Source organism: Falco punctatus (assembly GCF_963210335.1).
Source record: "Falco punctatus genome assembly, chromosome: 7".
NCBI lineage: Eukaryota > Metazoa > Chordata > Aves > Falconiformes > Falconidae > Falco > Falco punctatus.
The window spans coordinates 71,765,918-71,792,851 of record NC_137587.1 but is presented as its reverse complement, the minus strand read 5'-3'; the positions used below and the strand labels follow the sequence as shown (position 1 = coordinate 71,792,851).

General features: G+C 45.5%; 1 protein-coding gene across 2 annotated transcripts in view; it reads right to left on the bottom strand.

Annotated features, from left to right (window-relative positions):
- HCN4 (hyperpolarization activated cyclic nucleotide gated potassium channel 4) overlaps positions 1 to 26,934 on the bottom strand; it is a 119,381-nt gene that overhangs the window by 23,863 nt on the left and 68,584 nt on the right. For both annotated transcript variants that reach the window (XR_013929771.1, XM_080397341.1), the window contains exons 3-4: positions 22,285 to 22,446; positions 13,486 to 13,704 (exon numbers count right to left, since the gene is read on the bottom strand). Coding sequence is in view for 1 of the 2 variants with exons in the window: in XM_080397341.1 (XP_080253467.1) it covers positions 13,486 to 13,704; positions 22,285 to 22,446 (381 nt within the window). In the remaining variant the exon portion in view is untranslated. The remainder of the gene's footprint in view (positions 1 to 13,485; positions 13,705 to 22,284; positions 22,447 to 26,934) is intronic.

The window sequence follows — 26,934 nt, the reverse complement described above, 5'->3', positions numbered from 1 at the left end:
CTCGAGGCCTCAGCCAAGCACAAGAACCCACTGTACCAGGGGCCGCAGAAAACAGTTCTTCCTTGGATGTTCATAGTCACATACAAACTAAAGAATGCACACACACAGAAATCTGAATTATTCAGTTGAAGCTGCAGTAGCCGTGGCCTGCTTTTCCTCTCCTCTAGAGTGTTCTTGTCTGCCCTGCTATGATGGCACCTTTGCTTTCCCACCTAGGGCTACACAGGTCCCAATTTTCTTCACCTTTTGCTGGGTCCCTATCGCCCCATGCACTTGTGCTATCTAACCTGTCCATATTTTTACCTAATGATTTGCATTTCCATCATGTCACTTAGAGGGGAATAAAAGGGCACATTCTCCCTAGTGCTGCCAGAGCAGTTTTTGGGGACGAATGGTGCTTTCTATGAGTAAATGACACTTCCTCAAGGGCACAGGACTGTAAAAGGGCCCACCTGCCTTGAAGGTGCTACATGGACAAGGTGTATGCATTGCAATGGTCATGCTCCCTCCCGCTGGTACGCAGTACAGAGTACGATCCTGAGCATGTACCAAAACAAACAGTGCTGACAAAAGGACCATGCTCCCCTTTTGCCATCTCTCCTTCCCCTCTTCTCCCCAATAAATCTGTCCCTGAATGTTCCTTTACTGCAGCTTGTGCTGAAGAGCCTAATTACAAAACGTCTGCCCATTAGAGACCTCCACTGCACACATCAGTGTCACTCTGCTCTCAGTACAGTCTGTGCTGGCACTGCCTTGCATGCTAACAACTTGATCTGCACTGGGGAGGAGAAGGAATTACTCTAAGAAGCCAAGGTGGTAGAGGGGACAGTTGGGGTTTCCTGGCACTTCCAGAGCTTTTTGTCTGTAGCTAGCAGCAGAGTAGCTGACTGTAAATATTCATGATCACTACAGCATGATCAAAGTCACGGAAGTCACCACCTCCCCACAGGGAGCCTGGCAGAGAATTGGCAATGAGCGCTGCACTTTATTATTTGGATGGCTGAAGTTCTGTAGAGACTGGCAGGACGCTGTGTCAGGTGGCACTATACTGGGTGCTGCACAGAGTCTGCAGCTCAAGAATGAGGGAGATAAAGGGAGTGGAAACCACCAGCATCTCACATGCTGGTCTGAGCCCATGAAGAATACTGAGGTTACACTCTTAAATGCAGGAAGTTTCAAGGCTTGGCTCAGATGCCTAAACATAGATGTCTACAGCCACTGGAGATGCCTGGCAAATCAGACATTGGACATGAAGGACACTCATTATGGAAAGTAAAATCCCTAGGCTGACTCAGGTTTAGTCAATTTATCCTAAATCCACCAAAAGTTCTGCTTATTTCAATGCTGCATTTTTGTTGAATAAATTATTTGCCAAAAATGCCACTTTATACTCTCAGTTTTAGCCCAATGTCTTGAATTGAACCATTGACCAGTGTCGTAAGCTGCCTCTCATCACCTGCCACCAGCCACCTGCCTGCTACCCCTCTTCTCTCCACCATAAGCACTTGCTATGAATCTTCAACTGATCTTTCCTTCTCAGGAAAAATATCCCCAAGCTTCTCAGATTCACAAGCAGGTCCGATGGGGTGACTCAGACTCTGCTTATTCACTACTGTACATGGATTTATTGCTTTGTAACAAAGAGTAATAAATTACTGCTCTGCAAAGTCCCTAGGGCTTGTCAGATTCTCTTACAATCACTGTCCCTAGATAAGGCTCAGAGTAAAACCAGGACAAATTTACTTCACCAGAAAAAAAGGTTCTGCTTTCGACTACAAATTAAAAACATGTTTATAAAAGAAAATTGTAAAATAAGAAACCGTAACTCTCTGCCACAGTTAACAAGAGGTACGCTTCTTGGCTCTCCTGTCTTTGCTAGTGCTACCTCCTCTCACCCATGCCAGCTGGAGAGTTTTGAGGGCCCTTAACTCTCCCTTGCACTGAGATGGAGCCTGCAGAGGTACTCAGAAATTAAAAGCACCAGCCCCTTCTCTCTACATTTGATAAGCTGAAGAATCATGTGGGTTTCCCCCCTTTCTTGGTGATCTCAGCCAAGCTGAAAGCCACCGCTCTCGCAGTGTCAAGCATCACTAGTGGCTAGCCACTAAAAACCTGCATGAGGGAGGGTCTTTCAAAGTGCAGTGGGATATACATCTCTCCTCTCAGCTCTAAGCTCTACATGAGATCACTCCTGAGGTCACCAGCAACACTCGGCGATGGGACAAAACAAAGGGTTAAGGGTGACATGGTGAACATCAAGAGCAGGGTGCAAAGGGATTAAAGACCATGCCTGATAACCCTGAATTTACAGGTCTTCCTTTTTTTAACTGAGGCCCTGATACCATGCCAATCTGGCACTCTCTAAAGCCACTTCACATCCCCTTGAGTTGGCACCCCTTTGAGTGTCCTTCAGATGTGGCCAGGCCTATCCTGACAGCTCCCTTTTGCCTCCTTTCTCCCTTGTACTTGTCTGTTTAGTCTTCCTACTCGTCTCCCATGTCCTCAGTCTGACCTGTGCTCAGAGGAACACACAGAGATTAGTGGCCTCTCTGAGTTCAACTGAAAAGACTGATTTAGAATTATTTAAATCTCTCTGAAGACAATCAAGTCCATTTAAATCCTAACTCATTTTCTTAAGTCTGTTTTTCCCGAAATAAGCCCTTGAAGGAGGTATTAATATATCAAAAGGAAACGATTTAACTGAGTATTTTTCCTTCTGCAACTGGCCACTTTCCCTAGTTGTCTCACCACTCTGACCACCCATCCACCAAAGCTCAGATCACTCACAGCTCAAAGGGAACCAAATATTTTTAACTCCTGCCATGCCCTCAATCTCTGTCATAAATCCTCCTCTCTCTGGCAGTAACAAATCACAAATCACTGGCTGAAAAGGCTCAACTGTTTCCTTTGCCTACTTCTGAATATAAAAAAGATCCTACATCTTAGAAAAGCTGCTCCCATACCAGTCCTGGCGTTGACACCTCTTTGAGTCTTCTTTTGGTCCACACTCAGCACTATTCAGAGCTTCACAGAAACAGTGATTTCCATTTCTTCATCTCAGTTAATTCAAACACACTTACACACTTTCACAGTATGCCTGCTGACATGGGCATGCAAACATAACCTACTGTAATGAAGGCACTTGGGATGCTTGTCTCCCTCTATCCAAAGATAAATACACATTTCCTATACAGTGCTGTTGTGCTGCTTGCATCCTTCCAAAACCAGGCTGAAATCACTGTGGGACAGTTTAATCTCAGTCACAGTCCCCACATCAGGACTCCATGGAAGTCACCATAAATGCACTTATGTAAGAAAAAGGATTATCAAGCAGAGTAATGTATTTCCAATTAAGTGAAAAATTATGATCCTCTGACAGTATTTTGAATGCTGGTAGTATATATCCTGTGAGATTGGATTAAGATACACATAAGCAGCCACAGTGTCCAATGCTGTGGCTTTCTCAAGTGGATTAGTGCTTCACAGGGGTAAAGATCAAGTCAAAAGATTCACCAGATGGAGTGCTTTGATGGGACACAGTTGCATCTTTCTTTTATTTTCTCTGACCTATGAGAAGGAGGAGAAGCGTGGCTCCCCAGCAGTTAGTAATCATCAAAACCAAATAAATGCTGAGTTCCATTTTCTTTTGTCTTTGAAGTCATTCATATTCCCACCCGCAGGATTTGTTCTATGACCAGATCTACATCTTATTCAAAATGATCAAGACACATTCTCCTGGAGTCGTATGACTCCAGGAGTGAGGGGTTTAAGGGAACAGAAGTGAACTTCTGTAACAATAAAATCATGCCAACACTGCTGGTGCAATCTTTGTTGGTTTCCCTTTACAAAGCTCCATGCTTGTAGCATATTCAGTGTCAGTCCTTGCTTACATAATTTTGCTCTTCCCTCTTCCTGAAATTATGCTGAGAACTGTAACTGGTGTAGGCTATCACAGTTTATCCAGAGACTGCCAACATTTATAAATGCAGTTGGCTCTACACACATACTCAGGCTCATGAGCACTGTCCTGCTGTTCTCCAACAAGAATACAGACATTCATAGAATTAAATGTGCACAAGGCTGTCTTCTCCATAGCAACAGGAAAGTGATTGAGAGGAGCTGTATGCAGGTATATGCTGTCCCTTCCATATCCTCCAGCCCCCAGGCAGCAAGAGGGTGGGCTTACAGATGAGGCTGAAGCAGGAGCTGGATTCCTTCACAGAGGGAACCAAAGGAAACTCTAAGTGAACTAGCAAGTGGAAAGATAGCTGGGGTGCCTGCATGAGAGGTGTGGCAGTGGGGAGGATCAGACTGTGGTACATGCAAATTGTAGCAGGTTGTATAGGAAATGGTCGTTATTTCCATACCATTAATTCAACCAGAACAACTCAGACCACATCTAGCACAACACCGAATGTTATGAGTGCTACTTTTGCTTTCTGATTAATGAGCTAAATTTAAATCCACATCCATCTACTCTTCAGTTTTGGAAGCTATTTGATAGCTACCTCCATTCTGCAAAAAGCTTTATGTAATGTCCTGGTTCTGAGTTCCCCCAATGACTGGGTTGATTTTTGTACCTCAGCACTAGCTCAATTTGGTACAGGAAGATGGCTTTTTAAGTATTGCATGTTACATGCTGAAAAACATGGAACACTTTCACCCTTACTGCAGTGATATCTCCAGAAATTATCTTACCTAGAATTAGGCTCTTTATCTTCTTGCTGTGTTACAAAGACCACAAACACTAGCAGAAAATTCCTGGAGCTTTTTTTTCTACTTTCTAGACAACATCTATTACAGTGAGGATGGCTATAATGATAAGCTGCCATAGCTGCCTCCCTTTGCTGTTAATCAGTACCTATTGAGGCAAGAATTGTGCTTCAGACAATCCCATTTTCGGGCTGTAAGATGTCAACAGACTGAGTAGTGTCAGTTATGAGCCTGATGAACCAGTTGTTTACTTCTGCCCATCGAGTGCATTGTTGCAGTGGCCACAGCGCAAGCCAGGGAATCCCACCACAGGGGATGTGCTGTTAGCACACAGCGCTCAGTTGCATTCACACCCGGAGGATGTGGCCTGGCTTTTGCTGCAAGCAACAGAAAAGTCTGCTAACTTCAGGGGTCCCAGGAGAGCAGATCCAAGAACTCTGTGACAAATCTCTTTGCATTAAATGTGGTGGGCAATGCCCTGTTTGTCTGCTGAGCCTTAAGGTCTAATACTGTGCATCATGGGAAGGTAGTGCAATGATGAATGTATTAAGTACAACTCTGTAAATCATGGTTACAGAAACAGCTCGTTTTCCACGACCAGCTCCAGCCTGGGAAAGGCACCTGAAAAGAATGCCTCAGTGGGTTTGAGAGGTCACATCCTAGTGTAAGTCAGTAGTCCATCACAGGGAACTTTTGGATCCAGTCCACAATCTTTTATTATTCACTGAGCACTGTGAAACTCAGATCGCAGGACATTTTGGAGATGTCAGCTCGTGTCACTTGATCCACAAATCTGGCGGTGTGATGGGGGAAAAAAAAAAAAAGAGACCAACACTACTTTCATCAGAAGAACAGGATGAGAGAGATGAGGCAAAATCTGCCACCAGACAAAGGCTGGAGAAGGGGAAAAGGGGACAGCGAGTCTGTGCAATCTGAAATCAGTATTGCTGGGAGCAGCCTTTTGCCAGGAGAGACAGCTCAGCAGGGAGGCTTAGCACTTCACATGATGATGTATTTATTTATTTATTTACAGTTCAAGTGCCAAAATGAATTTCAAAACTGATAATGAAGTTTGAAATCCCACACTGGGATACAAAGAACTGCTGAGGCAAAAGCACTTTCCTTTCCATGACAACACATGCAGTGCTCGTGTGTGCACACACTGCCCAGGCCAGGCTGTCATCGACGTTGCTCAAAGAACAGAACTATTTGTCTGGCTTCCACTCTCAGAAGACTTCAAAATCCTAGCTAATCTCAGTATCTCTGATACAGCAAACCAAGATGAATCCCTAATGTAAACCTGCTGACAGAAGGCAATCTACATGGCAGCTTCGTTTCTCCTTCTGTAAAGGTGTGCTACAAAAACACTGCAATGTCACTGACTCCTGCCTTCCCTTGTTCAAGTGAGTATGGAGAGAGTACCGCATGTACCCGTGCACTTCATTGCAGTCATATGCTCCATATAGGCACTGCCACCCCTAAGATGGACACACTCACACATCTGGGCACTGAACTGTTTGCACAGATATCTAGAAGATGTGTTTTACAGCTTCAAAATGGGGCTTCTCTTAGGAACACATGGGTAAACTCTTTCAAGGAACAGTAATTTCGCCAATGAAATATTCTCCTGCAAGAACAAAAACTACTTGACCCCAGTTTAGTGAAGGATCGTCATGGTTTAACCCCAACCAGCAACCAAAAACCACACAGCTGCCTGCTCACTCCCCCCACCCCTGCTGGGATAGGGAGGAGAATTAGAAAAAAGTAAAACCTGTGGGTTAAGATAAGATCAGTTTAATAATGGAAATAAAGTAAAAAATATAATAATTATTATAATGACGATGATTGTTACTATTAATAATAAAAAGAACAAAAAAAAATGATGATGATGAGAAGGGAGATAGCAAAAAGAGAGAGAGAGGACTAAAATCCAAGAGAAACAAGTGATGCACAATACAAATGCTCACCACCACTGATGCCCAGCTGCTCCCCAAGCAGCGATTGGCTCATCCAAGCCAATTTCCCCCAGTTTATATATTAAGCATGACATTCTATGGTATGGAATATCTCTTCAGCCAGTTCGAGTCAGCTGTGGTGCCTCTGCTCCCTCCCGGCTTCTTGTGCACCTGCTCATTGGCAGAGCATGGGAAACTGAAAAGTCCTTGACTTAAGGTAAGCACTACTTAGCAACAACTAAAATATCAGTGTGTTATCAACATCATCCTCATTAAATCCAAAATATAGCACTGTACCAGCTACTAAGAAGAAAATCAACTATATCCCAGAAAAAAACCAGAACAGGCCATAAAGGGAAAGCAACTTGCACAGCAAGATATTTTTAAAAGAAACCATTAAGTTTTCATTCAGAAAACATTTCCATCTTATAACCAACCCAGGATTCTTTTGTGAAAAGCATTACATAACCTTAAAAAAATTGACATAAATTTCTGAATTTTCGGTTGAGCTGAGCTGAATCCATTATTATTTATACCACACCATTACCCATTTCTTACGAACATTCTTCTAAAATGGAGATGGATGTCAATATCTGTAAAAGGGCAGCTGCCTTGCAGCAGTGGATGCACAATCCTGACCCAGCCTTCCTTACTCAACCTTGACTACTCTCTGCCTGAAAGCATTTAGGGACTTCAAATCAGAGTCAAAGAATAACCTAAGTTGGAAGGGACCTCTGGGGGTCATCTGGTTCAAATCCTCACCCAAAGGAGGGCCAGCTTTACATCAGGCTGTACTTTTCTGGTAGCCTCCTTGGACTTACTATCCCATGTGGGTGGGTGTGCAGAGAAGGTGGGCATGGGGGACCCTTTGCTGTTCCAGCCATTCTTCAGTATGTCAGGGGGAAGCTGGGCCCCTCCTGTTAATTTAAGCTTCATCTAACTTTGCTCTTTTCACTTGCTGACTCTGGACTGCAAACCTGCCAGAAAATCCAGTCCTGATAAAGGCAGCACTGAAACACCAAGCCCAGTGCATATCAGAGGCACTTGCTTCTAGACACAATCAATAAAGCACATAATTTATAAGCCTTGTTATCAACCCCAAATGCTTCAACTGACATTAACATGGGACATAATAGTTCTCAGGCCATCTCTTAACAGACTGAGGTAATAAACAACTAGTATAGTCATAACAGGATAAAACAAGGCTCTCCAAACTTTTTCCAATTGGGAAATTTGATTACATTTTCCAGACACCATTAATTTCTGGAGTGCTGCACACTCCCTACTTTCTCCTTCACCCACATCACCAGAAGACTAAGGGAGATTTGCGGCTTTCCTGACACACACAACTGCGGCATGAACTCTAGGAATCTGGGATGCCACTTGAGAACCTCCAGACATTGGTGCCCAACCATCTTGGGAATGTCACATCAAATCCTCTCCAGACTGGTATTGAGCATGAAATTTCCCACCTGACAGCTTTGTGGTAGAGTAGTGTGGGAATACTGGCAGTCGTTGCCTGGCTCCACGCAAACAGAGCAGCTGACACTAGTTATCTTAATGTATCTGTGCTGTGTCGTCCCCAAGGTAGCACTGGCTAAGCCAACCCTGGAGCCACAAGAATTAATACAGCTTCAGTACAGTGCCATGCTTGCGTTAATTAGCTCTGCTTAAAGGAGGAGTGGAGGGGGGCTAATCAGCAAGGGCATGTTGCCAGGCTAATGTGATTATACTGTATCCAGGACCCCAGCTAGGAGCCTGCACTGAACAACCTGCACACATTCAGAACACCTAACTGCATAGTAAAACAGCCTAAAAACACAGGAGTAGCCATGAAGGGTCAGGCTGAGGGCTCCTCTCACCTGGTGATGTGTCTCTGACAGTTCCAGGTGCTTTGAGGAAGAGGAGAAAGAATAAAAGAGGCACACAGCAATCCCACTCCTGGCCACAGCCTCCTAGCTTTTCTGACAACAGCAGGTTAAGGATACCCACTGCCAGGGGTTGTATCTGCATCTTAGCATTCAACAACACACAAAAGATCTTCCTTATGTGACTTTGCCTAAAAATTCTGAGGTTCATCAAACTTTGGGCCTCCACAGCACCCTTGCAGCAATGAGGTCCATAGCTCAATTACATACCATTAAAAAAAAAAACACTCCCTAAACCTGTTGCTTAATAAGACTCTATACTGCTGGTCTCCAAGAAAGGGCAAGCACTAAGCCCCAAAGACATATTCTCATCCCTCATTGTAGTAGGTAGGCACAATGCAGTGTTTCACTTCCCCTCTAATAAATATTGGTCTAACATCTATTTTGTCTCCAACAGAGACTGAACTTCCCAGTTGTCATGCCTTTACAATTACTACATTTTCCCCAGTTACTCTCTGTTGAATTCAGGCTGATGACAGAAGGGCTGAAATGTTGATAGTTGGACAGTAAAGGGCTTTTTTGGCTTGGGTAGCCAGACCATGGGGTAAAACTGTGGCAAGAAGGACTGTGCTCATGGTTAAGCAGGGCTGTTTCAGGAACTGAGTTGTGATATCATTAGTGCTTCTGTAGGATTTCTAAAGTGATTCTCTCTTCAATGTCACATGCTTGCCCCTTGCAACTGTGGTACAGCATGTGCTTCTTCAGAATAATGACAAGTGAATATGCAAGTATCTAAGTACCCACCCAGTTTCAACATATATTTTAAGAACAAGAGGCATTGGATAGTTCAGGGTTCACTGGATAGTTCAGACAGTGATGGTTCAGAGGGGAGGAGAAGCAGGGGATTGAATGTGGATTGCTGGGGGAATGCCACTGTAGCAGACAGATCTTGAGGAGATGAAGCTCTGGAAGGAGAGATTACAGTTTTGCTGGGCTCTGCAATGCTGACAGCAGCAATTCTTACCTCTCATCAGTCATTCTTCTGTATGTACCTGAGAAGATAACACAGGAGAGCCGAGCCTCTCTGCACGATGCCAATCACTGTCTGCATCCTGCTGGGATGGGAGAGCAAATCCCAGAGTCTCTCTCTCCTTTGTTCCAAGGAGTGTGGCTGCAGTAAGCAGCATAATCACTGCTCCCAAAAGCCTCAAGGTTAGAGTCTGCTGGGGAGGATGAGAGTGTGTGTGTGGTGACTTGACATAAATATTAATCCAGCTGAGCTTTAGGATTAGAGAAAGAAATGAATAGGGGAACCTGCAAAAAGCATGACAATAACTTGTGTATCAGTCTAGTTTATTCATTTCCAGGGTAAGAAACACTCTTCCTTGCTTGTGAGCCTCAGCTAGCGCAGGCTGTAGGGTAATTTCGCACTCAATGATGAACTTACATGTTAAAGCTTGATCTGATCCATGAATAGTTGAAAAGGGCCTTGCGCCTCTGCTCTTGCTTATGGACCTTCTCCATCAGTATGCTGCACCAGCTGTGGCATTCACTGGACTCTACAGTAAGCTAATTCCACCCACTAATCTGGCAGAAAACTAACCCGGAAGAAAGAAATCAGCTCAGTAAAGGCCTGAGAAGTATGAAAGTGGTGCACAAGAGTGAAACAGTGTAGTTGAGAATAGTGGCAGGGAGCACTGGGTGAGAATGTGTATGTGAGGCTTCCCCTTTTCGGTCAAAGCTGTCATCAATTCAGTTATAATATGTAACTGTGCAACATGACTTTGGGAAATTTTTCTGTCAGAATCCTTCAGGATGGATTTGTAGTAATATTCTCTCACATGCAGGAAATAGACACCAGTTTTGGGCGCACAGATATTTTGGAGTTAAACACCAGGTTGAGGTTAAGAGATAAGAGTCAACTCCTGATCCTGCCACTGACTCTGTGACCATGGACAAGTAATTTAGGGCACAACAGACTCTGCAATGCAAGATGGGACCGACAGGTCCCTTCTAATTTTGCCACTGGGACTGTAAATAAGACAGTCATTTCAGAGAGACTTTCTGAATCTAAAGAGTTATTCTTATTCAGAGCTTTTTAAGGAGGCACAGAGCCAGACTTACATGATGGCTGTGCCACTTCCAGTGCCTGAGCTGGTGTGAGTGCTCTGTGCCACATGGGACTCTCCACTTGTACTCAGAAACCTCACAACCACCCTGTCTTGGAGAGTGCAACTTCCCTCTCCAAATTCTCCATGCATCCCACCACCCCTTGGATCCTATACAACTTCCCTGCCTTGCAGAAACCAGCATAGCATGAAGTCAGATGATACAGGAGGGGATTTAGACAGGACAGGGATTGAATGTCCAAATGTTTAATGAATCCAACCCAGAGTGAGACAAGCCTGCTACTAAAGCCAACAGACAGCACATCTTGGCTTTTATTCCTCTTCTTAAAAGCCCTGTTTGTACAAGGGAAGAACAAGTTGGTTTGGCAGAGATCTAGAAAATCTGAAACTTCACCACAAACTCACGCCTGAACCTTGCCCTGAAGGTTACACAAAGCAACACCTGTTAGTACAGTTACTAGCTATAACCTTTGGTCCTGTTATTATGTTATTTCTGCCATTCCTCTTCGCCCTCACTGTTTCTTTTCTTTGGCTACTCCTAGAATGGCTGCTAAAGTCTCTGCAGCCTAAGCCTCTGCTGAGGTGAGAGGCAGAGCCCTGTTCGCAGCCCAAAGGTGTACTCAGCAGAGGTCTCTAAACTGCTGCCTGCTTCTACCAATCGACCTCCAAACTTGTTGAGATTCTTTGCTTGTAATATGCTTCAACAGACACATTGTCCCATGAGGACTGAACTAAATTGAGTTGCAGGGCTGCAAATCACGAAGCGGCCTCATTTTAATCATGGCTATTCAAGTGCTAAGGAATGCAGAAAGTAAATACATATTTGTTTTTAGGCCATCATTTGTCCCATTTGCAAAAGGAAAATGAACGTACTCAATCCCTGAGGCTTTAATCCTAGGAGAATACTTTGGGAAATGAACCTGCTATAACCACTACACATGAAATACACCCTTTGATAAATCCTCTACTCACTGCTTTTGTCACAAAGCTTTTCTCCTGGATCCATTAACCCTCTCATTCACACCTCCACCTTTAAATAAGACTTTAACCTTTCACACTTCTTCTGCCACTGGCACCGCAGTCCCTGCTGGCTTACTGGTGACTGATTTGCCTGAGCACTGACTGGAATCCAACTTCCAGGGTCAAGTTTTGCCCTTGTCTTTAGACCTGGCTTGAGAAAAAAATCATAGTGCCCAGTCCTGCAGGTGTAAACTTGGCTGCGGCTAGGTTGACCAGGTGGTTGGATCTGTAAATCAGTCCTTGACTATTATGCTACTTCAAACACATTTGAATAAATACTCTGCATACACAGATTTGATCAGCTTGCATTCCTAGTGCCGCAGTGTCCTTCTCTTTGGCATGCCTTATGCTCAATTAGAATTAGCCCAGCCAATCTGTAAAACAGTGGTAAAACTCTATACAAAGCCCAGTGTTCTAGTAGCACCCCAGTCCTCCCCACTTCTCCTCCTGTGTTTTTTCCATCTTTTAGCTCTACCAGTAGTTTGAGATCTTCCCTATCCTCAAAGCATGATCCAGCCTCTGATCTTTATTTGTCTTCACTCTCTCACCTACTCTCTTTCTGTGGCCCAGCCTTGTAATCCCTGTCTCTCAAACCTGTTCCTAAGCCATCTAATAAATCCTTTCTCCAATCTCCTCCCTCAACTTAAAATTCATCTAGCCTGTGTATAATTTACCCACTTGAATAACAGCAACCCTTTCACCTAATCTAACTGCACCTGGCAGGGTCAGAATAGGGCTAGCAATTGACTCCTCCTCTTCTTAATCTTCAGAACAAATGTATCCAAAAGACCTTGACCATAACACCTCCTTGCCTATGGTATCCTCAGCCCTACTAAATAAGGGCAGTTGCTTTTGTTGATGCCTGTAAGTAACCTACTGTCTTTGTGGTGGAAGTCCCTTCCTCACCTCTGAGCCACCCAGGCCCTTGCTCTTAGTTGTACACAGTCATTATTCAATTAGCTCTCCCATTTTGTGGAGGTGCAGGCCTACTGGTTCAACCAGAACTTGAAGGCAGTAGTTTTGCCTGTCTATGTCCTAGAGGCAAAAGTATCGTTGCACAACCAGCCCCCTTGCTTTAGGTAATAAAATGTGATTGTACAGAGGCAATATACTAAAGGCATGGAAAGAGGGATGGAAGTGATACAGTTCCGTGAGTTACCACTCATCAGCCAAATCAAGGTGACAGACCTTGTTTGCCCCTTCCCGTCTTACAAATTCACAGCACCACTTTAAACCCACTACTACCAGTTATTGCCACTGCAGTGGCAACCCAATCAGCTGTGACATTTCTGTCTGTGTCCTACATTACTCAATTCAACAACTGTCCAATTAATTCAATAGCTACCTGGGGAACCTGTTGGGAGCTTCTGAGCTTTGATCTGTGCTTTGGGGTTTGTTACGTAGTTTCACTCATGAGCACTGAAGTGAATAATCTGGATACTTTTAAACAAAGTACTTGCTAAACAAAAGCTGTGCATTCTGGAACATTCATCTGGGATTTGAAACAAGATCTCAGAAAGGAAAAAGTGACTTACAATTTTAGATAACAGTGACATTGATAATGCTGATCTAAAAAGACAGCCTGAGACAACAAGAATCACCGACTGCTATTATTCACCTGATCTTGCATCTCTTTCCTCATGAGGGTCTGTTTCAAGTGAGTGGTACAAATGACCAATGAACTGCCGTGGTGACAGAGACACAGCACCTTTGGCCTCTCACATGGGTCACCGACAGCCCTGGCTGCCTCCAGACAGTGCATAAACCACCCCTGGGTCACAGAAGGATTGCAGTCCTTACCTTCTCCTGGTACTGACGCCGTGAGGAGTCCAGAGACTGGATTAGGGCTGTGGCATGGCCGATGAACATGGCATAGCAGGTGGCACCAACAATCATGCTCAGCATAGTGAGCCACACATCTGACATGCCAACAGGCGCCTGCTGCCCATACCCAATGCAGAGCATGTGACTCATTGCCTTGAACAGCGCATAGGAATACTGCTTCCCCCAGGAGTCATTCTAAAGAGACAGATAGACAGACAAAGCTTTAGCAGTGAGACAAGACATTCTCTGAGCTGAACACGTTTCAGAAAAGCATACCTAATGTTAGACCCAAAAGTCCATGCTTAACTCTACATGTTAAACAAGCAATTTAATTCTTTGATGGCTTGGAAGTGCTGGGCTCACTCAATTTAAAAAAATAATAAAAAGCCCCAATTTTGTCATCTGACATTAACTGACTTTGGCCAGGGTTTTTACAGATTCCATGTATTCTTCCCAGCAAAACTTTCCAGAAAGGAAGTCAGACGGTCTGACACACTGGTAACCTGGGATAAACTGAGATGATGCATTGGAATATTTTCAAAATGACCCACGTGTGGGAGAAGAAACTGAAGCAAATTATTTCTCCACTGGGAAATATGAGTAAAAGAGAACCTGAGCAAGGTTGCCAGCAGCAAAATCTTAAGAGTGGGGAAAATCACTCCCCAGAAATTTACGAAATGGTCAGGATCTCTGGTCATTACCTGAAGAGATGGGAAGGGCAGAAAATTCAGATTATAAGGTCCGGACAGCAAGTTCTTCACAGGGCTTTTTTCAGGGAGCTGAGAAATCTACAAATGGGCTCATCTGAGAGATGCAATAAACCACCTTGAGAAGCCAGCTAAAGTCAATGGCTTCTTTCAGACACCCTCTGCTCTCCACTCCAACTAACACAAGAAGCACCTCAGCAATCACATCATGGGATAGGGAGAAAAACCAGCATAAATTTCATGATTATGCTGATTGGCTTGAGTTCATGGAACAGCTCAAGGTACATTTACTATCCTATGGGTATTATATGCTAGCAAGTCCTTGCTACAAAACCTTGTAAAGTAAATGCACTGTCATCACACATTGCTATTACAAGGTATGTGAAAAAATACCTCTGCTACAGTGACATTCATTGCAGCACATAGTCTATACATTCATCAGTCTTCTTTCTGTTCCTAGGAAGGTGTTAACATTATAGATGTAGCTATGCAGACACATATGCCATGGTAACTTAGAAGGTCATTGTATAAAAGGCCTCATTTATGGCTTGCCAAATAGACAAGCAATACTTTTGTAAAATTCACTCAGAGAGATGCAGCAGCCTCAGCACCAGTCGCCAGTAACGCTGGGAGCCCTGGAATTTACTGGACATCTCCTCGGAGGTATCTAATCACAATCTAATCAGGTGGGCAGCTGATGACCTTTCTGCAAACAGCTCTCTGAGTGTCAGTAATGTTGATGGAAATTTTTCAGTAAGCTTGCAAGTAGTAAACAGAAGCAAAGTGTACTGTTGCTGTTTGTGAGCTGTGGCAAAGAGCTGGAACCTCTGGAGAGTGTTAATGCTTGGTTAGGAGATAAGCACATGGACAAAGACAGGCGATAGCATTACCCTGGCCATATTCAGTTACATTATGCAAGACAGGCCTGATTCACACTGCAACAAGAAGGGCAAAGCAACAGAAGTGACAGCGAAGCAGACACAGAAGAAATAGCACATTCACAGCCCTAGAAGACGCTGGTCCTGGCTGGCGCCAGCCTGTCTGGGCTCACCTCCCCAACAAAGCAGGAACCTATTCACCTCCTGCACTGGAAAAAAAACTACCCTTGAGTCAACAGAGAGAGACAAGAGACAATATGACCATTGGTGTCTCTATTCCTGGTGATGCAGTTGGCTTGCCAGTGTGTAAGGAGCCACAGCCCAAAGGGAAGCCAGCTACAGATGAAGGCAAAGAGCATTTGCAAGGATCCAACCACAGGGGCTGCCTGAGGTATAAGCACCAAAGGAGTGAGTCTGCTTGCTCATTTGCCTCACCCATGTCTATGCTGTGGCTCCTAGAGTCCTGCCCCCCCCCCCCCCCAAAAAAAAAAAAAAAAAAGGGGGGGGGGAGGGGCATTTTTCCACCACCCTGGTTTTGTGTCATTGTGCAGACCCACTTCTGATTTGTGAAGTCATCAAGCATCTCACACACCTTACACAGGCTTCCCTCATCTTCAATGTTAACATTTCCAGGAGCCACAGTCCCTTTCCCTCAGCCCTGTAGTACTAGCAGTCATAAAGCTGTGGCCCCTGCACTTATAGAATGGTAAACGCTGTAAACTCTATGGCTTTAGTCCATCTATTGCCCATGCTTCAGCAGGGAAATGCTCATCCTGAGACAACAGGAAGGAGCAGTCACATTTGACCAACCTTTGCTTAAAACGGTGCATCACCTGTAAAGGTGGGCAGCACATTCACAGCTTTACTGTGGTAGAGGCAGTAGTGCAGGTGTTCTGTCCCATCCCTTCCTTGTTAAATGAATTCCTTTCCCATGCAGGCATTTCTCACTGGACACTGCAGAAATGCTGCTGCCTTCTGAGTTCAGTGTGGCAGTAGCTTAACAAGGCAGCACATCTCCACAACAGAATTGATAGCAGGGAAAAAAGAAATGCTGAGGGATTCCAAAGGGAATCTGTGGAGACAGATTAATAATAGCTGAGCTGGATTTTGATATATCAGGAAACTGGTTGCCATGGTCTTTAATGGCCACGAATGATCAGATCCTAAGAGGAATATCTGGGTATTAGGCAAGTTGAAGTTTTAAAAGCCATTCCCCCAGCAACTTGCTGCTCAGGAATGCTGTTCACAAGGAAGCCTGGGTGTGTTTTGTAGGAATTAGTCACCCAAAACTACAACATCCAACATCAAGGAGCCCACATAGCCTGCGGACACTTCTGGCTCCCTGGGAACTCTAAACTTACAAAATCCCAATTCCCATCAGCAACAGGCCTCCTTGTGAGGGCTGCCTGCTTCATGCCAGACTGAGGAGATCACTGAATAATGACAGACTGAGGGGTGAGAGCTGGAGGAAAACAGGAGTGTTTAAAAAAAGTCCTGAGCGATGTGGTCTGCTGGGAGAAGAGATAAAGGACTGCTGAAAGACAGGCACTTCCATGAAGGGGAAACCTTTCAGAGCAATTCACTGTCTTTAGGACATGACCTCTGAGTGGTTTGAGCATCTGTAAAGAGCGCTGGATCCTCATGGTACAGTTTATGTAATGACTCTTTGTTTACAGGCCTCAGTATGTCTTTAATTTTTAGGCCTGCTCTACACTCTTTTGTTTTCCACAGAATAAGCAGGCAGGTCAAGAATGCAGTACTTTAAGCCAGACTAGCAGTAGTGGTTCCAAATGTAGGGTGGACACAAGTTTACTAGCATCATGGTGCCTTATACTGATACAGCTTGTTTCCATAAGCTCCATCCCCCTATACTCAATACTCACTATGCCAGTCCCCATGGTGGGACAGTTGTACTACTTCAAAAACAGAGTAGCTGAAATGGCCCATTAGGGTAGGTAAATGAGGCCTTAAACTGCAGAAAGAAAATGACTCCTTGTTAACCAAATCTCAAAGCAAGCTAAAATGGAGCTCTAGATCTGTGCCTGAACATAGTCAAGAAGGATGTTATCTCAGATACATGCCAGGCACCAAGAGCATTTGCAAAAGGGAGTTAAAATTACTTTGAAGCAGTTTCTCAGACTAGCTTGTTTTAACATCCACACTGGCAGTACTATAAAGGTTTCACTGGGATTAGTGTCTGGACTGCAATGCCTCTGCTCAGATCCACCCATGAATACTTGGAGACATGTTCCTGGAACTCTTCAAAGGCAGTGCTGGGTTCTGTAGTACCTCACAGAAGTACGTAAAGAAACAGTATGGTGTCTTACAGGATGTTCTGGGTCTGATGTACATGTGATTGTACCTGGCTGAACCCTCACTGGAGAAGACCAGAGAGGAGCAGACAGAGAAGTACTGGCAGATCCTGGGCGTAGGGGTGTAGTCCACAGACACAATGTTATGCCTGACTTACACCACTAACATTTCACAGTATTAAGGAGCTGTCTGTAGTGAACAGGCATATTTCAGTCTTGTGATCTCCCACATTTGTCTCAGCAGTGATCTTATCTGGCCACGGAGTTGTTACTCGGGGTTTGCTGCTGCACACCACTTGTGTCAAGCTCCGAAATAAGGCCTCTGAGCATCACTGCCCTCCCCTGGACTGCGCTGTAACTGCTGGGCCGCGAAAACAAACCTTCAGATCCAGTTTAAAGGAAGGGAAATAGTGGGATGAGAAATAGACATGACAGGTCAAACTTCACATCGGACAGAATCTGCCTGTTCTGGGCTTATTTCCAAGGAGAGTTTTGCATGGCCTTCACCTAACAGAAGAGATTTTCTCGGGGCTCTGAGTGCACCAGTCTCAATTGTCCCAATCAGCCTTGCCTGGGACTGCCACCCATGCACGCATAGTTCCTGGAGCTCCATTTCAGCGCAGGCCTGGGCACCCAGACTTTGCCTGAGCTAGCTGTACCTGCGCCCAGCCCTGGGCCCTGAACATACACTGCAGCCTTGTTTCCAGCCTTGCCTCTGACCCTGTCTCTTGCTGCTCCTGATTAGACTCACTTGGGTAGACCCTGGTCACCCCGCCTTCACTGGAATGGTCAATGGACTGTGTTATCACCACTTCTGCTCTGCCCCCTTGGCTCGGGTGACCACATCCTGGCTCATGTCCCATCATGAAGCAGCCCTATTCTTGCTGCCCCGACAGATTTTTTAAAATGTGATAATCTACTACATGGCTTCATATGCCTACTAAGCAAGGGCAGGAGGGATCTGCTGGACCAGAGGCTTGGAGTGAGTTAGGAATCACGCAGGAGATCTATGCAGGATTGCCCTGTCTTCCACAACACAAGCTGCACCCGTTTCTCTTCCTCCTTTCTATCAGCAATGCCGCAAGACTGTGTTGGGGGGCGGGGATGGGAGTTTAAGCTCAAAAGGAAAGCTACTCTCCTTCTTTTGTAGAAAGGAAGATGATTAGTATTTCCTATGCAAGGTTGCTGCATTTGACATGGGGATATTTGCCTTCCCTGCAGGGTTTATCAGTTCAGCACAATACCCAAGGGAGTGAGCCATGTGTTTCCAGCAGCTTTCAGGTGTCAGCAGAGCTCAGATTTCTCTGATGAGGAGCTGCCAGGCAAGGGTCTTGGGGAGATGATGCTGCCCACACACATGCTGCTCTGCAGCTGACTCAGTAGCGCTTCTCTTTTAATAATGTGCCCTGTAGGGAAGCTAACGCTGAAGCCCCTGAGTTAGGGCTGAGCAATTAATACTGAAAACATCCTTCCCTGCCCTTCCAGAGCCAGTTCAGAAAGAAGTCATACAGAAACTCACTCCTCCTGCAATTGCTGAAGATGAAACATGGTGCATGTAGAAAACACCAAGATGAACTGGACCCAGGGATTTATCAAGCCTTTGATATGATTTTGGCAACACCAGACCCTTCACAGATCCCCTGGAAGAGGATCAAACCTTTAGGAAGCAGATGGGAGGTGATGAATCTTCTTTCCCTGCTGCATTTGAATCAGAACTTGGACTGCCAAGTGACTAGGTGGGAAACACTGGAGGGGCAGAAGAGCAGCACCAGCATACTAGAGGAGAAAGCCTTCAAAACATTTGGCACCTCACTTTCAGCTCCCCTTGGCTGTAGCAGCTTCAGAAGATTCTTTTTTTTCCTACAGTGGTTCCATCCCAGGTTTTTGCCTTCTGTGTGTGATCAGGGCAGTCATGCACCAAGTATATTTATCTCCTCAAAGGTATGCCCAGGTCAGTACAGAACGTCCCAAAATCCAAACTAGCAACTCCCTCACAAATGCCATCCTAGCCTCCCATCTCCCAACCCTGTCCATTACAGCTCTCAAACAGAGCCATTTCTGGAAACTACCATCAAGCTCTTGACACCAAAGTCTGAGAATAGCCCAGACCACCAGTTTCTTGTTGTGTCCTGACTCAGTGGAAGCAATTTCCTATTTCTTCACAATAGACTAACAAAAATGGTGGCACTAATTATGCCATCCACATCCATCACTGGTCCCAATGACCATCTGGAAATCTTCTCAGGAGATTAGAAGAAAGAACCTTATTGTGAGAAGAAACTATCTGATTCCAGAAGAACTAAATATTCTCTTTGTTAAATGTTCTAAACCCAAGCTATTTTGGGGCTGGCATATTCCTGTACAGCTTCTGGAATGGAAGCCACCTGAACTACAGGTGGCGCATATAACCATCTCTCTGGTTCTTGAGTGGAATCTGAGGCTGCGTTACTGAGACAGTCACTGAGACAATAAGGGTTTTTCACTTTTATTGAGTGGAAAAAGTGAAAGTGATTTAGCTGCAAAGAAGCAGTGGAAAAAAATCATACAAGTCAAGTTTAATTCCCAGCTTCACAGGCTCTCAAGGCTGGGAAGACAAACACTGTAGTGTAAGTCTTTGCCTGGTAAAACTCTGCTCTGGATAGATGCTTTCTACCCTGCCCCTCCTGGAGACTGCTGAGCCCTCCTGCCTACGGGATGCATCCCTCACCCCTCTCAGTGTTGCTGCTATGAAAGGTGCCTAGGCTAAACCTTTTTTTCCTCTGTCCTGTCTCCTGACACCCTTCAACACCCTTCAAGACTCTATCCCTTCACTACACAGTTACCCTGATGGTCATTTACAGGTTCTGATCAGTCTGGCCCACAAAATTATTTTCACAGATCATAACAATTTAGCTTTGTTTCCCCCCTCATCAGGCTCTGACCCCAATATGTTTGCAGCTCTTCATTCCACTGGGTTACACAAGTGGTTTTCTGGCTTTACTGCCTCTGAGTGAAAAGTGTCCCAGAGCACATTTGGTTAGCTTGCGCCATGCATTTGTGCAACCTACTCAGTGCAACCCCAGGTTCCTCAGACTGTTTTAGATACCCACCACCACAGTATTTACTTATCATCAGAAGCATCTGGGGAGGGAGAACTCTCTGAGCCTCCCATCTTAACTTGCCTGGGAGCAACACAGCACAGTGTTGGGAACTGAACTCAGGTGTCCCACGTTCAGTCACTGCTCCAGCCGCTGGATTATTCTTCCTCTCACCATGTGTCTGCTGTTGCTAGTTACTGCCTTCTGTGAAGGTTTTCCATGTACCAATTAGCAGTAGACCTGGTTGTTTTGATTCTTCAGGTCATTTTGCAGCTTGTGCTGCAGCTCTCATCCACTGGCTTTTGAGCCAAGTGTGCTACTCACACTTGTAACTCTGCAACCCTAGCTTTTACTTCTTCCCTCAGGGTTGGATGGGAAAAGCAAAAAGAAGTTGTTGCCATTAGACAACAGCCTCCACCCACATATTAAGATAAAGGAAACATGATTCAAATCTGCTGCTCTGAAGCTGTCCTGCAAGGGCACCATGGCCAAGACACTTCATCAGATGGGGAGGATTCTCTCTGCACCTCAGAGCTTTCCAGGATGAGGAGCTGTATGTCCTTTTGAACCTGAATAGCACAAGCACAATGGGGCCCTGATCTTGTGTTGTTCCTTCCATATAAATAAGAAAAAGGCAGCGTGGGGGAAGACAAGGCAGCTGCTGCATGGGTTGTTCTTGTGCTGTAGATAAATAAAGGGTTCTAGTCTCCAGAACTGTCAGTCTGGCACCTTTCAACAGCAGGAAATTAATGATGATTGCACAGGGAAGAAATGAATAAATAAACACCAAACAGACGACTTTTTCAAGGATGCTCAGTCTTCTCAGGCATGGGCAGCATGTGCCCACAGCTCCATACGTGGGAGGCATGGGAAGTTGGCAGTTCTCTTATACATTTTATATTTGTTCTGCTCTGCCCAAGTGCCTGATTATTTTCTTTTTCTTTAAGAAGAAATCGGCTGGGGGAATCTGGAGGTTAAGAGCTGCAGTAAGAGGCAATTTTTTAAGCTTTGTCAGGTTTTGCTGCTTAATCAACTGGACATTGTCCCTTTCAATAAAACATCCTGAATTCTCAGCGAGATGGTTGACAGGTACTATGAACTCCCCATGCATTTACCATATGGTATAAATCTCTCTCACAGCAAACAGCAGAGTGAGCAGCACAGCTTGGGATGTTATTGGGAAGTCTGGCTACTGATCCTGTGATGAGGGGCTGAACTGTGGCTTGGCAGAGTCTGTTTCAGCCCATTCTAATGGGATATTGTGTAGCTCCCCAGGGAGAAAGGTGGGTGATCACACTGACCCTTCAAAAGGATATGGAGCAGAAGGCTTAACAATTTCCTTGGGGCCAGAAATGGGAATTATGGATCAGACCCAGCTACAGCTCTAGGACCTCCTCTGTGCCTCTTGCCTTTGGTTCAATATGCCCAGATCCCAGCAGAAAACTCTTTCTGTTCTTGCTCTCTGCTGTTTCCTGCCAGGAGGGGAAGCCTGGCTCCTGCCTTCTGCTGCAGGCAGCCCGCAGCAGGCTCTGCTGGGGCTGGTTCCTGCTCTACAGCCCTGAGGCTGTCTAGTTGCAGAGACTGCCCCCAAAGCACCTCCATGCCCACAGTGCTGTGGCTTTACAAGGGTCTGCTCTATAGCAGAGGCAGGCCCTAAAAGGAGGTGAAAGGAAATGAGAAGCGGGGTGATGCCATGTTAGTGCTGGGAGGTTGATGCTGAAATGGTGATGCTGAAATGGTGATGCTGTGACTGAGGGCCTGAGTTTAGGGCCATAAGGGAGCAAACAGGACGGGCACTTACCACCATGCGGTTGAGGGACACCCAACAATCGTCAGGGAAGTCCTGCAGCATAGGCACAAGGAACTGGAGGCAGCCATCCCAGTGACACAGCAGCAGCATCATCCCAATCAGGTTCACAATCCTCACCACCGCACTGGCCAGATCATAGGTCATGTGGAAGATCTGCAGGGGCCAACAGGGAGCAGATTAGATGGCAGCTCCCCAAACAACCAACCCAACATAATTAAATGCAGTATCAGGGTCAACAACCTTCTAAAGTAATAGAAAAGGCTGCATCAGCTCAGCTCAGGTCAGACACAGTATGCAAGCAGAACCAGCTGAAAAACATTAAAAACCAAAATATCCAATCAGAATCATTCACCCCTCTTGCCCTTTGATTTTGCCTTCTAATTTACATTAAAAGCTCCAAAACTCATTTTATAAAATAAGTTGGTTCCAAATATTTCTGGAACATTAGCCACTACTCAGAAATAAACTCTTATCATTGTATCTTTTTAACTGCAATGCCCTTCTTTGATTTCTGCTCTTGCTGCATATAAGCTACACACTGACCCAATGTGGAAGCTGTCTTTGTACTGGATGTGAGATGCAGTCTTCGCAAGTATCAAATGCAAGAAAGAATGGCTTCAGACTCAGCAGAGACTTCTAGAACAGGATCTGATTTAACTATTTTCTTGTATTTCTTGTATTCTGCTGCTCTATCACTTCCAGTCTTACATGAAGGTGGGCAAGGAAAAGAGAAACGTGTCAGAGCTGTATAGCAGTTCTCAGCAAGGAAGCCAAGAAACTGGTAAACAGGCAACAGAAACCACACCTCTGCAGTCAGTTCTCTAATTCCAAGGGAGTCTGTGGCCATGTTGTCCATAGTACTGTCACAAGCAGGACACACTGAGAAATCCAGGTGCCCTCTTATGAAATCTGCATATGCAGTCAAGAATTGCTTGATGGACAGATGCAGGTTTTTCCCTATGGGTGGTGTGTTGTGGAGACACTGGAGGTGCTTGGCTCTTTTATGTCCAGCTTCATGATGACAGTTACGACACACAGGGCATGCCAGTGACTGCTATCCTGAGCTATCCACACAGGTTTGGTTTTTCCAACATTACAACACACCACAGTGAGAAGAGTTCTGGAGAGTGTGAATGACCCTCGGTGGCTCAGCACAGAGCCCACCTTCTGGCCTCTTTTGCCATTAACACAAAGAGAGGAGACCTCCAAACTGTCACTAGGCAATGGTTTGGGTCCAGTAAGGACCATACACTTAGTCCTCACACTGTGCTGGCTTCCAGCTGAAGAAGCCTATTGCATCATCCTGAAAACAGAGACCCTGAACACATCTGGCATCCTCTCCCACATGCTGCTGTGTCACCACTGCAATGTGGGACGGAGCTGGGATGGACAGAGGCCTGACAGCCATGCCCCAGCCCTGCCAACGTGTCCTGCCCTAGAGCCTCATCTGGAGAAATGTTAATCACTGCTCCCCACACACAGTCTTGCTGTTTCTGGCAGAGGCGGAGTGAAGTATTTAGACAGCTCTGTGTGAATGAAGTGGAAAGACTGCTGTCAACTGCCACAGCTGGGCCTTCTCAGGAGGCCTCCCCATGGTTTGAAGGCACATACAGCTTGACTGGTTTGCAGTCCAGCCCGCAATCTGGTGACACGAAGTTCTAGTCCGATTTAGCGGAAGGGAACAGAAAGCAGAAAAATATGAGGAGCAAAGAAGACTACTGTGAATCAGATGAGGCTGTACATCCCAACTCTATTCCTGCATTTCCATCCTGACCTGTAGGATTGGTATTCCCTTCCAGGGTATATTTCAATCAGCTCTGTCCCAGTCCAGCTACATCAGCTTGAAGCTTCCCACAGAGGCTGTTTACCCCACCCACAGCCCCTCCTGCTCTCTCAGTCCTGGACTCCCCAACAGCCCTGACAAAGCCCCTCCACTCAGCCCACAGCCTCTCTGCTATGTCACCTGCAGAGTCCCCCTCCACAGCTGTGCTCTTGTACCTCAGCCATGCCCTGCTGCTCCAGCCCTGTGCGGTCACACTTTCTGTTTCCTGACCTGCCACCATAATTCTCGTTACAGCGTGACTCCCAGTGCTGTTGTAAAACTGACCTCCAAGTAAGCCGTGCAGAGCACACAGTGACACCTATCCAAGCTCACCATTTCCTCGGGGACATAGCAGGATTAACTGTCAGTTTGTCAGATGTAAAATAAACCTGTAAATGCAACTTTCTTATGTGGCACCAGGCAGTGGGCCAAAAAGCACAGAGACCCTGATACAGGCTTATATAAGATAGGAAAGCAATTTTCAGTTTACCATGTTATTAATAAAAATGATAGTGCAGTGACTGAAACTGCAGGGAGCAGCACACCCAGTGCTTCCTGCCTGCTGAACACCCCCAGAGCACTGCCCAGGCTCCACTGAGCCTCAGTGTAGGAAGACAGGCATGCAGCGGGTGACTCGCCCTCCTGGGAATCATCTCTAGAGGGGTAGGTAATTACTAAGGGAGATGACTGTCAGGGAAGTACGTGAAGAGGGGGACAGGCCATAGGCATGCTATGTGACTGTACAGCTACATCCATGTAACTCCTTGCTGCTGTGACAGAGATAGTCCTGCTCCTCCCCAACCACCCATGGCAGTATGTACTTGCCATCTTTGCCTATACCAGGGATTGGCCTCCTCTGATCCCATAGTGAGTCAGTTAAAGCAGCTATAAAGGCAGAAAAATTTTGTTATAAAAGAAAGGAATCATGGTTTGTCAGTTTAGCTGCCTAAATTGGCTCATCACTCTGATGTCAGAGCTAGTTGTTTGATTTGCCTGTTTCCACACCAGATATTAACATTTCCCCACCTAATCAGGATGCCACAAGGTCATACTCACTGAGAGATGCCGACATGCTCAATCCAAGCTGCGAGGGAGCCACAGAAGAATGCTGGAAATTAGGATGAATGATTTGGATAACAGCTTCTAAACTCCATTATTCCTACTGCACCCAAGATGCAGCTGAAGCCATGTCACTTAGTGTGAGAAAGGCCATTCTAGCAATATTTCTGGGTTAAAGAAAATACCCAAAATCCAGTATGAAAGGCTGTTCTAGGAAATCCAGCTCTCAGTGCTGACTAGGTCAGTATGAAAGCTGAACACATAATTCATAAAGAATAATTCCTACTGGTTTCATCTTTTTTTTTTCCATTGCAGAAATGATCATTCTCATTTAGATAACCCAAAGTGAATCCAGCCTATCTGAGTGACAGCCACGAGCTATGCTTTTAATGAAGCCAGAGCAGCAGTCTGCAGAAGGATCTCTGAATGGATCTTTTGTGTCACCAGGGTTTTACTGTGTTAATGACTTTTCCTCTCCCACCTATGAGTGTTTTTCGAAGAGCTCCAGCCCTCCTGTAACTCAGGGAACTCCAGCCAGGGACAGGGAGAAAGCCTGTCAGAAAGTGCCCTTCTTACTTCTTTAACATATTAAAAGCAGAGAGTTATCAGTTAGAGGGAAAGGATGGTTTAGGGGAAAAGTGAATGGATATGGAGCTGCTTATATGATAACTGGGATCTATTCTAGTTAGGCTAGGGCAGAAAGCCTTTGTTCTTTGGTGGACCTCCGAAAAACAGGAATAAATGAGTGTGTTTGCTTCTGCTGTTAGGCCCTGCTGTCTCCTCTCACACACTAATAACTCACATATTCACTGGCAACTAAGAAATGGCAGCTCTGTGCAGAGTGTATGTCTTGGCTCACGGGTCTTCTTCACTGCTAGGTCATCACCCATCATGTAAGTCACCCATAAGCACAGGACCCAGTGTTGAAGCACAAAGGGAAGAGAAGTCCCGCCTCTGTATTAACACCAGGGTGCATCTGCCTTTGTAGAGCACAGAACTCAAGAGAGGCCAGGAGCTCAGTTGCCATTTGGGATTGCCCTCTAATGCCCAGCACTGACTACTAGAGGGAAGGGTCACAACTGAGCTGACACAACCTCCCACACAGGTAGAGACAGGATCTGCTTTACGCAAGGGTAGATTTAGCTCACCTACTTTGGACCAAGAGATCTAGACAGCATCATTAGGCACATCTGGTTTGTGGCACGTATTTACCTGAGAATGAGGTGCACTGCATCTGCATCTCAGGAATTTCTGTTCCTCTCTGCTGCCCATAAAGTAAGCCTAGATAATGAACTCCAACTGTAAATGTCTGAACTGCAGGTGAGACAAATCCAATTTCAGTCTCAGGAGTTACCAGCTCATGCCCACTCCTTGGAATACATTTGCATTCACATGCAAGAGAAAATAAGAAACACTCACTATGTGGCACACAGGCATAACTGTGAAGGGGTGTGAATAAACACCTTTCACTGAAAAGAAGCTCCTACTGTAAATAGGTGCTTGTGTTGCAGGGAATACTAACTCCTGTAGTGTGCTGGAGAGTGTCTAAGCCAGTGCTGCAGTGCTCTAAAGCAGTCTATAGCTCGCCAGGGAGAGGTGGGGAAGAAACATTCTAAAATAGCTGGTCCATGAGCAGAGGAACATTGAGTGGTAATTGGAACTCCTCTGGTTTTCATCCTGAACACTCAGGGCTTTCTTGTCCTGTTGTAACACAACCCAGGCTAGGTCCCAGAGCATCACACTTCCTTCTGCTGCCCCTT